Raw genomic sequence first — 15000 nt, forward strand, 5'->3', positions numbered from 1 at the left:
ACAGAGACACGTAAAACAAAGCCATCAATCTCACATCACCACACACTACGAAGCAACACCACAAAAAAACCAAGAAGACATACATAAACACACACACACACACACAGAACATAACAACAACACACAAATCACCACCACAAACACCACGAAACACAGACACACACACACATACACACACACACACACAAAAAAGCCCCCCCCCAAAAAAACCACCAGAAAAACACATCTTATTCCTACCTACACCACCACCACCACCACCACCACCTCGTACACCTGGCGCACCTTACCTTGTACTCATGCAGGTTCTCCACATTACAGGTGAGTTGAGCATTTCGTCCTGCCACTAAGGAGAGGTTACGTACTGGTGCTGACAACACGGGACGGATTTCTGTGTGTTTCGGGGCGAGGGAAGGGAGAGAAAAGAAGGAAAATACATTAACAGGAGCGGAATAACAATAGAACAAGTCTCTCTCTCTCTCTCTCTCTCTCTCTCTCTCTCTCTCTCTCTCTCTCTCTCTCTCTCTCTCTCTCTCTCTCTCTCTCTCTCTCTCTCTCTCTCTCTCTCTCTCTCTCTCTCTCTCTCTCTCTCTCTCTCTCTCTCTCTCTCTCTCTCTCTCATTAGTGTTTCTTTGTACTTTAATTCCTTTTGCATCTTTTATAATTTACTCTTCCGAATTTGTGTTCTTGCATTTTCTCATTTTCTCGCATTGTTTCCTTCCTTGCTTTCCTTTTCTTTTCACTACCCTACGTGCTGCTCACTTACTGCACGATTCTTCCCCCCAACCACCCACCACTTTTTTTTTTCGTCCATTTCTCGTATCATGATTTCTTTCTTTCATCAGCAAACACTCAGGTACTTAACCCGCTGCTGCTCGCTTTTCCTTCACCTTTGTTTACCTTAATTATTTCTTTCCTCTGCACCTGTTTGCCCTGGATGTTCGTACGTCTCTCCCTCTCCCTCTTCTCTCTCTCTCTCTCTCTCTCTCTCTCTTAATCACTTAATTAGGCCCGCAGTGTCGCCTCCTCTCATCCTCAGTGTAGCTTCCCTGTCCAACACACTTTCCCTCACCAAATGTGGCCAGTGAACGGAGCCCAAGATTCCTTTACGGTGTTCCAGAAGAAGGAAAGAGAGAACCAGCCGGAAGGTGTGTAGGTCGGCTGAAGAAAATGGGGAAGGAGGGGGAAGGAGGGGAAGGAAAGAAGAGGAAGAGGATAAGGGGAAGGAAGGAAGGGATGGACAATACAAAAGGATGTCTACGAAGGAGAGGAAAGGGAGAAAATGGAAGAGAGTAAGTGAGGATGTGCAAGGAAAGAGGAGGAGAGGGAAGCAAAAAAGAGAGGAAAGGAAGGAGAGAATATGAAGATGTATAAGAAGGAAAAGAAAGGGAAGGAAGAAGGAGCAAAGGAGGGTGTGTAAGGAAAGAGGGAAGGGAGGGGAGTAAGGACAGTGGGGAGCAGTGGGTGGAGGGGAAAAAAGGGGACAGAGAGGAAAGTACCGAGAGTAGGAATGGAAGGAAAGGGAGGGGAAAGGCAGGATTAAGTTAAGTTGATGGAGGGGAAACTGCGAAAAACAAGGAAGTTCCGAAGAAGAAGGAGAGTGGAAAAGAGGAAGAGGAGGAGGAGGAGGAGGAGGAGGAGGAGGAGGAGGAAGAGTTGTTGGCAAGAACTGATGAAACAATTATTGTGAGTTCTGACGCAAGAAAAATAAAAAGTGAACGGGAAGAGGGAGAAGAGAAAAGCGAAGAGAAAGGAGAGCAAGATGCAAATTGAAAAAAATAAAGCGTACAACAAAACAAAAACAGAGGAAGAGGAAGCGGAAGCAGAGAAGGAGAAGAAGGAGGTAAAGGAGGACGAGGAGGAGGAGGAGGAGGAGGAGGAGGAGGAGAAGGAGGAGGAGGAGGAGGAAGGAAGGAATTGGGAGATTTACATTGGAGGGAAGAGTCGAAAAAATCATGAAGGAAGCTGTAAAGGAGCAAGAAAAGGAGGAGGAGGAAGAGGAAGAAGAAGAAAAAGAAGAGGAGGAGGAGGAGGAGGAGGAAGAACATAAGGACGAGAAGCAGGACAAGGACTGGAAGGAGGAAAACAAGGAGAAGGAGAAAGAAGAAGAAAGTGAATGAAGACGAGGAAACAAAAGAGAGACAGAAGGAGAATTGCAGAAGAAGAAGAAAGAAGAGGAGGAGGAGGAGGAGGAGGAGGAGGAGGAGGAGGAGGTGAAGGAGGAGGAGAAAACGATAAAGGGCGCGGTAAGAGTGAAAGTAATAACTTCCTTAACGAATCCTCCCTTGATAAATTAGATACTATTTCCTTACCACGTGACCTAACCGAGAAACCGCAAAGAAAATATTATGCCCAGACCAAGAAAATGGAAGAAAAAGACGAAAAAAGACGAAAATAATAAAAAAGAGCATGAAAGCGTAATGAAAATTTATCAGAAGCAAGGAGTTTAGGGAGAGAGAGAGAGAGAGAGAGAGAGAGAGAGAGAGAGAGAGAGAGAGAGAGAGAGAGAGAGAGAGAGAGAGAGAGAGAGAGAGAGAGAGAGAGAGAGAGAGAGAGAGAGAGAGAGAGAGAGAAAAGGATTATTTTTCATTTATTATTATTATTATTATTATTATTATTATTAGTAGTAGTAGTAGTAGTAGTAGTAGTAGTAGTAGTAGTAGTAGTAGTAGTAGTAGTAGCAGTGCAGCAAAAACATCAGCTTCAAAGAAAAAAATAAATAAATACAAACAGTAAACAGCAAACATAGCAGCAGCAGCAGCAGCAGCAGCAGCAGCAGCAGCAGCAGCAGTAGCAGCAGCAGTAGCAGCAGCAGCAGCAGGAGGAGCGAGAAGCAACAACACCGCGGGAAAAAATGGCCCCGACCACTAACCCCAGCGGTCATCAGAAAATGATTAGCTGTGCACCAAAACTCAACCTGTAACTAATAACAGTACATTAACTACTGAACTGTAATAAAGGCATGTCACGCACCGTCGATTATGAAGAGCAGAGCGATAGCGGCCGACCGAGCGAGAGCGAGAGAGAGAGAGAGAGAGAGAGAGAGAGAGAGAGAGAGAGAGAGAGAGAGAGAGAGAGAGAGAGAGAGAGAGAGAGGGGGAGGCAGGGAGCAATTAGAACGTGGCTGACACACTGCCTCTAGTCGATTCTGTCTGGGAGGGAATCTACTAATAATTATACCTGCGGGCTGAAACGTGACGCAGATGTGCTGGGGAGTGACGGAGAGCTGGTGACGAGGGGGCTGGGGACGAGGGACGAAAGAAGAGGGGACGGCGATTCTCTCTAACCCCCTCTTCACCCCTGCCCCCCTCCCTAGCGTCAACTCGCGCCAACAAACAGGCTTTGAACACGCGATTAAAAGCCTAGTTGAAATTGAGGTTTATAAGACGGCTCTTCAATCCTCGTCGACAGCCAGGATTTCAAACTTAAGACTCCGGTTGCTGTTGTTTTTTTTCTTTTTTCTTTTTTTTTCCTGTTGTTTTTTTCACTCTCGTATCGGATCTGTCTATTGTTCGTCTGTAATTTTTCGTTTGATTTTGCGATTGGCTTTGCAGGAACAGGTTTTGCGTTTGTGAGACGAACGGAAGGGCTATAATGAGTAAGAAACGCAGGAATGATAGAAAAAAAGGAAAGAAACGAAGCATGAATGACAAGCTTAAAAAAAAGGAATAGATTTTAAGAGTGTTTGTGCGTTTGTGAGGTGAAGACATTGAGTATAATGAGTAAGAGATTCAGTAATGATAGAAAAAAGAGATGAAAGATGAATGAATGACGAGCTTAAAAAGAAGGAAAAGTAATAAGGGGGAACAAAAGAAATACGAGAACCAATATGAAGATTGAAAGGGAAACAAAAGAAAAGTGGAGGTAATAAAAGAAAACGAAAAACAATGAAGGTATTGATAAGAAAAACGACAAAACAGCTGTAAGTGGGGAGAAAATAGGAGGAGGAGGAGGAGGAGGAGGAGGAGGAGGAGGAGGAGGAGGAGGAGGAGGAGGAGGAGGAGGAGGAAGAGGAGGAGGAGGAAGAGGAGGAGGAGGAGGAGGAGGAGGAGGAGGAGGAGGAGGAGGAGGAGGAGGAGGAGGAGGAGGAGGAGGAGAAGATAAGTAGGAGAAAGGAAAAAAGGAAAAATAAAAAATACCTCGCAAACAAGAGAAAAAAAGAAAAAAAGGAAACACATACGAGAAAAATAATAAAAAAAGACGAAAAAGACAAATTTAAAACTTCGAGTGAACATGGAAAAAGTGAAGACAAACGAAAGGGAATGGAAAAAAAAGCTAAAAAAAAAAGAACACCCGAACAGAAAAAAAGGGAAAAAAGAATAAAAAAAAACTTCGAACAAAGACAAAAGGATTAAAAAAACGCAAAAAAAAGAAAAAGGAAAAAAATATATTCGGAGGGGGGAAAAAAGTTAAAAAAATAACCCTATAAACAAGGAAACAAGGCAGCCTGCAGGTAAACAATCCAGCTGCTCCCTAATAATAAGAACCTTTCCTACAAGGTATTTATTTATCCATTTTCAGCACGCAAGTCCCAAGCGAGGGCCGCGCGGCACAGTTTTGGGGCCACTACCACCACCACCACCACCACCACCACCACCACCAGCACCGTCACTTGAGTCCCCTAGGAGATGCGGTCACTCTTCATTCTCACCCATTAGACGCCTGAAGATGGGACGGAGTGATGGGGAAGGATGGGAGAGAAAGTGGCGGAAATGTAAAGAGAGGAATGATAAGAAAGGAAGGGGAGGAAGTGTTGGGAGACGTAAGGAATAATGGGAAGGGAAGGGAGAGAAAGCAGTGGAAAGGGTAGGGAGAAATAAAGATAACTAGAAGGAGAGATAATGAAGGGGAAGAAGAAAAGGGTGAGATTCAAAAGAAATACGGACTCTTTAATGGAATAGGAGAAGAAGGAGTAAGGCAAGGGGAGAGGGAAAGAGAGAGAGAGAAAAAATGGATAGGAAATCGGTAAGAAGGAAAGTAAAGACGAAAGATAAATCAGCAAGGGAAAAAAATGAATAGGGAGAGAAGGAAAGGAAGAATATAGAATAAGAAAAAAATGTCGATTGAGATAGACGAAAGGAAAAAAAATATAGTAAAAAAATGATGGAAAGAAGAAAGAAACGGTGAGTGAAGGAGAGCGAAAGGACTATTAAAGAATGTGGGTGAGTTGATGGAAGGAAGGAAGGAAGGAAGGGAAGGATATAGGAAGAGGGGGAGCATATAAAAGATAACGGGGAGATAGAAACGGTGAAGAGAGGGTATGAAGTGTGATGCTGGATGATAAGGAAAGGTAAGAGAGGAATAAAGGGAGAGAAAGAAGGAAGAAGAGAAAGGAAAGAAAGGTTATGAAAAGCGAAGGTGGGAAGAATGGTGAAGTGATGAACAAAGGAAAGGAACATGAAAGAACAAAGAGGAGGGAAGGAACGAAGAAAGGGAGAAGATATCATGAGGAAGGAATGCAGAAGGAAGAAACAAAGTAAAAAAAAGAAAAGAAGGAAGAAAGGGAAGAAAGAAGAAAATGTCACTTGGGGGAAGTAAACGAAAATTAAAAAGAGAACACAGGGAGAACTTGAGACGAGCACAGAAGACGATGGAAGGAGGAAGGAAAGAGGGGGAGAGAAACCGGAGGAGAGGAGGATAGGGAAGAATGTGAGGTTCATTCCACCGGTAAAAGAAAACGAAGAAATGAGAGGAAAGTAGAGCAACAGAGTGCGTGAGAGGGATACCAAATTAGGCGAAGGGGAAGAAGGGAGAGAAAAGGAGGGGAGGAGGGGACAAAAAGAAAGACTCGGGGAGGGGGAGGAGGTGAAATGAGTGGTGCCTAAGAGACTATGGGGAAAACTATGTGGAGGAAGCTGTGAGGAGAAAGGAAATATTTTGTTGGGTGTGAGTGTGTGTGTGTGTGAAGAAGAGAGAGAGAGAGAGGGAGAGGAGAGGAGATAGGAAAGTGAGAGCGAGCAAATAGAGTATGAGAGAGGAAACGTTTCTTACAGAGGCAAAGGAAGGAAGGAAAGAAGGAAAGGAGGAGGAGGAAAGTGAGTGTGTGGATATGAAAAGAAGAGAAGAAGGTTGAATAATATAAAAAGCATGACAAATATAATCAGAAAATATAAGGAATTGAAAATACTTCAAAGCGAGCGTTCGAGAAGGAAAAATTCAGCCGCCTGGGAAATAAACTGTATATGCTTGGAGGAAACTCTAACCTTGGGTGAAGGACCTACACTTGTCACAACACTGACTTCTGAATAAAAATAAAAATAAAATACAAGTAAAAGTAAAATCAATCCCCTCCCTGCCATGGTCGACCTTCTGTTAACATTCTGAACAATAAAAGAAACTGTTTGAATGTCCACAGAAAATTAGAGAATAGCTGGTTAATTTTGTCTTTTCAAGCTAAATTTTATACTTTCTAAGCTAAAGAAATATAAAAACCAACCTTTCCTACCATGATTGACCTTTTGTTGATATTCTGAGCACTGAGAAAAAAATTGAATGGACAAAAAAAAAAAAAAGAGAGTATGAGGTTGATTTTTTTCCTTTCAAACTAAATTTTGTACTTTTTAAGCTAAAGAAGTGAAAAATTACTCCTTCCCTAATATACTAGTTCTTTTTGTTAACATTAGGCACTGTAATAAGAGATTATTTGAATGTACACATGAAATTAGAGAGAATAAAAGTTCATTTTGTCTTTTCTAAGCTAGATAACTGATAAAATAAATCTCTTCCTTGCAACAGTCTTTCTCTTGCTAAAACTGAACATTGTAAAAGAATTGTTTGGGTGGACACAGATAATTACAGATACTAAGAGGATAATGTAATCTTTTCTTGGCTATATAACTATTTAAAAACACGGTAGTACTAAAACGGGTGCTGAAAAGTTGTGACAAGTTATGGAAAAGTTATCTAGTACTGGAAAGGCTAAAATTACTAACTTTCACACAAAACTGGGGAAATATAAAGTATGTATTTTAGAAAATAAAGAGTTTAAAATACTGCACTGCAAAAATAAATAAATAGATAAACCAAAATAAAAAGAAAAATGAGTGTTAATAAAAATGGAAAAAAAAAGAGACAAAGCTGAATAATAAAGTAAAAAAAAAAAAAAATGCAACGTTTCCAATGCGAGAATATTAAATAAATAAATGAGATAAATCTTGTATCGAAAAGCAAATACAAATAATAAACCCGAGGCAGCAGGAAAGAGACAATATTATGTATTGAATGAAAAAAAAACGTACAATAGAAATATGATGATTTATTTTTCATCCCTGAATATTAAACACACACACACACACACACACACACACACGTAGAATAGTAAGGTCTCTCTCTCTCTCTCTCTCTCTCTCTCTCTCTCTCTCTCTCTCTCTCTCTCTCTCTCTCTCTTATTCTTCACACATATATCAAAGTATTTTCAGAGAGAGAGAGAGAGAGAGAGAGAGAGAGAGAGAGAGAGAGAGAGAGAGAGAGAGAGAGAGAGAGAGAGAGAGAGAATGTGTTGACCGCACACTGGGGATTCCCCGGCCCGAGAAGGAGAAAGTTTCTTCCAAAGAGACACGACCCGGGAAAGACCTTCAGTTATCTCAAACTTTCCCTCCCGTTAGATGAAGGAGAATTACCTGCCGCCACCACCACCACCACCACCACTAGCACCATCATCGCTATCTTCATCACCACTCCACCATTTCTACTGTCTCCATCATCACAACCGCCATTACTAGTGTTTTCATCATCGCCACCACCACCACCACTAGCGTCATCACCACTATCTTCATCACCACGAGCATTACTACTGTCCCCATCACCGCCACCACCATCACCATCACATCTATCATCACCACAATCATTACTCCTATCTTCATCACCACTACCACCACTATTTTCATCATCAGTACCTCCACAATCACCGACATCACCATTATCACCAGCATCATAACTAGTAGCATCCTTAACAACAACAACATTATCACCATCACTGCAAACATCAACACCAAAATCACCAACCATCGTTATTATCACTCTCACCATCACTAACACCATTATAACGATCACCACCACAATCACCATCACTGTCACAAACTATCACTATCACCATTACAGTTATCACCATCATCACCTCCATGTCACTGTTACTATCTTCCTCTTTTCCGCTCTCCTCCTCCTGCTCCTCCTCCTCCAATTTCTGTATCTGAGGGGAAAAAGAAAACGGGGGTCCCTGCTCACCAAATCGCCAATCTTCTGTACTAATCGTGGAGAAGGTAAAGATAATCCCTAGCCAAGTTAAAGACAAGCCACCTACTTCGGACCCAAGGGACTCTGTGGCCAGACTCTATGTGGTTCTGTTTAAATAATCCAATTAACTTTATTCCCCTTATCTTTTAAATGGAAAACGTACAGATATACAGTTATAGAATTGTTTTTCTTTTTTTCCGATTTTTCCTGCTCTAATTGTAATTCAAATAAAGGAAAAAAAAAATGTACAGCCACACTTTTTAGTTATTACTTTTCATGAATGTTGCTGCGGTAATGCTGTAGTAATTTAGTATAACAAGAAAAGCGCATAACCACAGCATTTACTTATCGCTTTTTTCACAATTTTCTACACCAACAGTAATACAAACAGCACAACCAACATTCTTTACCATCAAATTTCCATGGTTTCGTATTCCACAAGGTAGGAGGTATTCACTTCGGTTTAGACTGGTTTTCAATGGACTGGCAGATGAATGGAATAGACTCAGTAATCAGGTTGTGAGCGCCGAGTCAAAAGGGAGCTTCAAAAGACTAGGCAGATTAATAGATGAGGTTAATAAGTGGAAATAGGCAGGCATGTTTTGTACAGGGACTGCCACGTGAAGTCCTGATGGCTACTTGCAGTTTTCCTTGATTTTTTTTTTTTTTTTTGGTTTTACACCCACGTTGTCACAGGAGGTAGGGGTGGGGGTGGGGGTGGGGGCCTTATTCAACCTTGTTTTTTTTTATTTTTTTATTAGGTGTTTAATGATAATATGAAAGTCAGATTAGTATTTCAAGTGTCTGTTCAAATTTTGTAACTATACGCCCGTTTTTAGAAGGGGGAACCGGCCAAGGGCAACAAAATTATATATATATAGAAAAAAAAATAAATAAATAAAGTCCACTGAGGCGCCGGTTACCAAATTGAGCCAAAAACTGTTGTCAAAAATCAAAGTTGAGCCAAAAACTGTTGTCAAAAATCAAAGGACAGCAACGCTACATAAAACATCTTAAAAAATCATCACAGCTCATGGTTCACTTTTGGAGCAAGAAGGGAACAGAGAAAACAATTGATAGAGTCGAAAATTTTGGAATCTCCTTAATTTTCGAGGGACTTATCGACCATTCTGCACTGGATGGTGTCAAGTGTTAATCCTAAATTGGGTCTCATCACTGTGAAGACGTGAGACAGAGCGACAGACAAACGGACAGACAGACAGAAATAGCGCTCTTAGCAATATAGCTTATAATGTAATCCAGTGTAATCTTCCTCCTCCTCCTCCTCCTCCTTCTCTTCCTTCTCCTCCTCCTCTTCCTTTTCTTATTTTTTTTTTCTATCCTACTTCAACATTGCTAGATAAGATTTTTCTTCTTTAGCTTCCTCTTTCATCTCATTCCCTCCACCCCTTTTTTTAATCCTGCTTGGGTCTCATCTACTCTCTCTCTCTCTCTCTCTCTCTCTCTCTCTCTCTCTCTCTCTCTCTCTCTCTCTCTCTCTCTCTCTCTCTCTCATTCCTGCAATATTCTTCCTCCAATTTCTCTTCCAGTCACTCAAATTTCTTCCCTTTTCAGAGCATTCCATTACTTTCATCCCCTCCGCTCTCTCTCTCTCTCTCTCTCTCTCTCTCTCTCTCTCTCTCTCTCTCTCTCTCTCTCTCTCTCTCTCTCTCTCTCTCTCTCTGTCTCTGCTTTTCTTCAGCCTTGTGTATTTGTTATAAAAGTTATCCTGATGACCGACCTCCATTTTGAGAGAGAGAGAGAGAGAGAGAGAGAGAGAGAGAGAGAGAGAGAGAGAGAGAGAGAGAGAGAGAGAGAGAGAGAGAGAGAGAGAGAGAGATTCTAACACTAATTTCTAATACTAAACTTTAACACTACTCAAGATGCATCTCTCTCTCTCTCTCTCTCTCTCTCTCTCTCTCTCTCTCTCTCTCTCTCTCTCTCTCTCTCTCTCTCTCTCTCTCTCTCTCTCTCTCTCTGTCGTCCTACATTTTCTTTCTCGTCTTCTCGTGCTTCTCACACCACCACCACCACCACCACCACCACCACCACCACCACCTCCTCCTCCTCCTCCTCCTCCTCCTCTTTCCTACTCCACACACCAGCACGTCTTCGTTCCTCCTCTTCCTCCTCCTCTTCCAGACGGAAGAAAGCCAATCGACAGAGAATAAAAACAACAGGAGAGGAGGAGGAGGAGGAGGAGGAGGAGAAGGAGGAGGAGGAGGAGGAGGAGGAGGAGGAGGAGGAGGAGGAGGAGGAGGAGGAGGAGGAGAAGGAAGAGGATGAGGAAGAGAAAGAGGAAGAGGAGGAAGAGGAGAAGGAGGAGGAAGACTATTACTATGATGAGGATGAAGGAAAGGAGAAAAAAGAGTTATTACGATTAAAATTTACCTGGCAGAAGGCAACGACCTCACCTGTCCACACACACACACACACACACACACACACACACACACACACACACACACACACACACACACACATCTGTACACTTACCTGGCTGCCTCTTGATCAACTTCCCTTCCCTCTTACCTGGCCGAAGGAAGGGAAGGGAAGAGGAGAGGGGAAGGGAAGTGGGGAAGGGAAGAGGGGAAGGGAAGAGGGGAAGGGGAAAGGGGAAGGGGAGAGGGGAAGAGGTGGGGCAGCCTAACAAAATTATCTTTTATCTGGAAAATGTGCGTGTTGGAGGTATTTCCTTCTCGCTTTTCCCTAATTAAATCCCACTCACTCAGGCTCCGGGGAGGGATAAAGACAGAGAGGCGTGGGGCAGGTGTGTTCATTTCAGTAAAACACCTTCGTTATAATTAATTAATGCCTTGCCATCAATACTCGCACGAAAATGATGAGATTTATTACGTTGTGTTTATTATCATTTTTTTTATAACTCTTTACTTCAATGTGTTTTTTTTTTTCATCTTTTTCCTCCTATGTCACTCGTGTTTCCTCTTCCATTAAATTTATTACGTTCTGTTTGTTATTATTTTTGTTTTATGTATAACTCTTTTTAAGTGTGTGTTTTTAAATAATAATCTTTTTTTGTTTTTTTATTATTTTTCTTACCTCGTCTTTTTTTTATTTTTTTTATTTTCAACACGAATATATGAGATTTATCACGTTGTATTTAGTATTATCTTTATAACTCTTTAATATATTTTTTTAAATTAATATACTTAACTCTATATATTTTTTCCTTCTATGTATCTCGTCTTTCTTTTATTCTCTAACACGAAAATGTGTGAAATTTATTACTTAAATTTATGCTTTAATATAATTTTTACTTCTTACTCCTTGTTTTTTGTATATTTCTCTTTTATCATATACACTATCATATATCTTTATTCTCTTTCTTCTACGTATCTTGTCTTTCCTCTTATTCTGTTCTTCGTTTCACTCACCTCTCCATTTTCTCTCGCATCTTCCTTCCTTCCTTCCTGTACTCCGCTGTCTACTACATATTCTGCTTTTTCTCTTCTCCTCTTCTTTTTCAGCTCACTCCCTTCCTCTGCTCTACATTATTCATTCCCATTCTTCCTCGATTTCGCATTATCCACTTCCTTCCCTCCCTCTTCTCCGAATTCTTCATTTTCTCCCTCGTTCGTGTTCTTCGGTCTCCTCTTTCCTCACCTCTCACATTCTCCACTCCCATCCCTCTTCCTTCACATTCTCCTCTCTAATAATATCAAAGCCACGTCCTCCTCCTCCTCCTCCTCCTCCTCCTCCTCCTCCTCTTCCTCCTTCTCTCCTTTCATATCCTCCACTTTATCTCTCCCTCCTTATTCTCCTCTTCCACGTTTCCCTCCACTTCCTTTCTTCCTTTTTCTTATTCTCTCCTTCACTTCTTCTCTCTTTTCTTATTCTCCTCTCCTCCTGCTCCTGCTCCTCCTCCTCCTCCTCCTTTTTCCTTTTTCCTCTCCTCTTCACCCTTTTTCTCGCCTATGTTATCCTCTCTCTCTCTCTCTCTCTCTCTCTCTCTCTCTCTCTCTCTCTCTCTCTCTCTCTCTCTCTCTCTCTCTCTCTCTCTCTCTCTCTCTCTCTCCTTTTCCTCTTTCGTATTCTCCACGTTTCTCTTTTCTTTTTCCTCCATCTCCCTTCCTCGTTTCTTCCACTTTTTTCCCCCGTACTTCCCACTCTCCTCCTCCCTCTCCCGCACTTTCCTCTCACTCCTCCTTCTATTCCTCTTTCATATTCTCCTCTTCGTTCCTTTCTTTTTCCCCGAACTCCCTGGCCGCCTGTTCCTCACGCCGTGCCTCCGCCTCGCCTCATAAGATTTTAACCTTCCTCCTCTGTAATTTCCAGGTCGATCAGGGCGGACAAGGAGGCACTTGCTTCCACCCGAGGGAGCCGGCGACCCTCTCCACCCCATAACTATTATTACCAGACACTATTTACTCCGGTATCAAAGTACGTCCTCCGGTGATTCAACTCTAACGACCAAGACTCGGCGTCGGTAATTTCCCAGCATTTTTGCGGCGAATTTGTGGTGTGTGTGTGTGTGTGTGTGTGTGTGTGTGCGTGTCTGTGTGTGTGTGTGTTTGAATGTGTGTTTGAATGTGTGTTTGAGTGTTGTGTGTGTGTGTGTGTGTGTGTGTGTGTGTGTGTGTGTGTGTGTGTGTGTGTGTGTGTGTGTGTGTGTGTGTGTGTGTTTCTTGCTCCCAAGACGGACTGTTTGACTTCACTTTTTTCCGTCGTCAGTCCAGCAAACAAGTTAGGAAAAGTTTGGAAAAACTGTCACCACCTTCTAATTATATATATATATATATATATATATATATATATATATATATATATATATATATATATATATATATATATATATATATATATATATATATATATATATATATATATATATATATATATATATATATATATATATATATATATAGTTGGACAAGTACGATGCTATTGAAATTTTGAGCATTTGATTCTCTCTCTCTCTCTCTCTCTCTCTCTCTCTCTCTCTCTCTCTCTCTCTCTCTCTCTCTCTCTCTCTCTCTCTCTACACACACACAAGACACAAGGCCGCCTCACCTTCCTCGTCGAGTTCGTTGGGGGAGGCAGCGGGCGGCAGCAGCAGCAGCAGAAGGAGGGGCGGTGTCAGGAGGAAGGGCCACCACCCAGAGCGGGGGGACGAGCTGGCCTGGCCTCCGCACGAGTGATTCCTCGCTCTGGGGGGCGGAGGCCCACTTGGCTGGGAGTGGCGGGGGCGTGAGGGACATGGAGGGGGGCTGCGGCGGTTGCCTGACCTTTGGGCGTGGCTGGCCCTTTCTGGTGACACTGGTGACGAGCCTGTGTGTGGCGGTGCCTGTGTGGTGAGTGCCGCACGCCCTGGTGACCCTGAGTGGTGCCGCCATCCTGCAGGAAGCGGCGGAGCGTGGTGAGACGTCTTTCCGCTTGCCGCTGTAGCGTGAGGAATCCTTCCTGGGGACTCTGCCGCTGCCCTTCGTCTTGTGGGTGGCGTGGCGCTGCGGTCCGGTGTTCCGGGCGGCAGAGTGAGACCTGCTACTGCTATTGAGCCTGTGGTGGCGGCGGGGCAGCCAAACCCTGGTGGAGACTGTGACCTGTGGCCCCGCTGCCCCTGTGGTCCCGAGGTGTGGCCGTGTGTCATGAGGGAGCCTGAGGTGCGCGTCTCCCCGCCCGGCGCCTTCACAGTGTGGGGGAGCCTGGAGGGGGAGCGACTGTGGCTCCTGGGGGAGGATATGGTGGCGGTGGCGGTGGTGGTGGTGGTAATGGGATCATCTGCGCCTTGCAGTGGCGGCAGCGGGCGCCCCTCGCCCTCTCCTGCACAAAGGGGACCAGACCTGCACGTGTTGTCAGGACACGAGGCTAGAAAACACCTGCACGAGGCCTCACCTTCCTCCGCCACAACTTGGGCCGCCCCTCCCCCACGCCGCCCACACCCACACCCTCCGCCGCCAGCCAGGGACTCAGTAACATTCCCCAGATCCTGAAGACTGGAGTTCCACGAGCCTGGAGTTCGTAAGTTGGGGAGAGGTAGCGAGGAGTGAGCCGCGTTCACACCCGCGTCACGACTCTCAGCCGCTCGGAGTTCACGTTCCTCAGAATTGCCCGAACTTGGAGGAACTCTTCGACGGCGACGGCGGCGGCGGCGGCGGCGGCGGTGGGGACGAGGAAAGTTGTTGTCCCGCATGACCACTTCTCCTTCATTTTCGTCGACCTTTGGAGCAGTCACTTCAAAGGCAACTCGGGAAGGCGTTGTTGAGGGCGGTAAATGGCGAGCCAAGTTTCTCGTCTCCCTCTGGAAAGTCGTGACGCGCCGGACAGCCCCCAGGCAACGCCCCGCCCCGCCCGCCACCTCCCGGGGCACTGGGTGGGGCACGTAGCGGGGCGGACCCATAATGCCAAGTCCTGACGTATTCCCAGCGGCTGTGATTACTTGGGAACTCTTTTCTAACCTTCTTTTCTGTTTCTCCTTCTCCGTTTCTCCTTGAGAGAGAGGGAAAGTAAAGGCTTGGCAACACAACTTCCCTTGCCAGGTGAGTGAGTGTTGCGGGTGTGTTGTTTTCACTAATGAGAGCAAGGAGGATGTTTTTATTTGAGTTGCGTCCGTGTTCCGCCCCGCACCAGGCAAGGGAAGGGCGGCGGCGGCTCCTGCCAGCCCTGCAGCTTCATCCTGACTCGCCGGAAGATACACTGGTAACGCTGTGTGATGTATACAACAGCTACCGTAATAAATTTTCCCACTCTCTCTTTCTCTCTCTATCCTTCTCTCTTTTCCCTCTCTCTTCCTCCCTCTTTGCTCTTATTTCT

At 44.1% G+C, this 15000-nt stretch overlaps 1 protein-coding gene across 9 annotated transcripts in view; it reads right to left on the bottom strand.

Annotated features, from left to right (window-relative positions):
* Positions 1–15000, bottom strand: part of LOC135109836 (serine/arginine repetitive matrix protein 2-like) — a 285688-nt gene that overhangs the window by 6952 nt on the left and 263736 nt on the right. For all 9 annotated transcript variants that reach the window (XM_064021577.1, XM_064021583.1, XM_064021576.1 and 6 more), the window contains 2 exons: positions 13261–15000; positions 288–388 (listed from right to left, as the gene is read on the bottom strand). The exon at positions 13261–15000 is cut by the window's right edge and continues 217 nt beyond it. In XM_064021577.1, coding sequence (XP_063877647.1) covers positions 288–388; positions 13261–14587 — 1428 coding nt within the window. In that variant the 5' untranslated portion in view covers positions 14588–15000. The remainder of the gene's footprint in view (positions 1–287; positions 389–13260) is intronic.

This window comes from Scylla paramamosain, chromosome 19, assembly GCF_035594125.1.
Source record: "Scylla paramamosain isolate STU-SP2022 chromosome 19, ASM3559412v1, whole genome shotgun sequence".
NCBI lineage: Eukaryota > Metazoa > Arthropoda > Malacostraca > Decapoda > Portunidae > Scylla > Scylla paramamosain.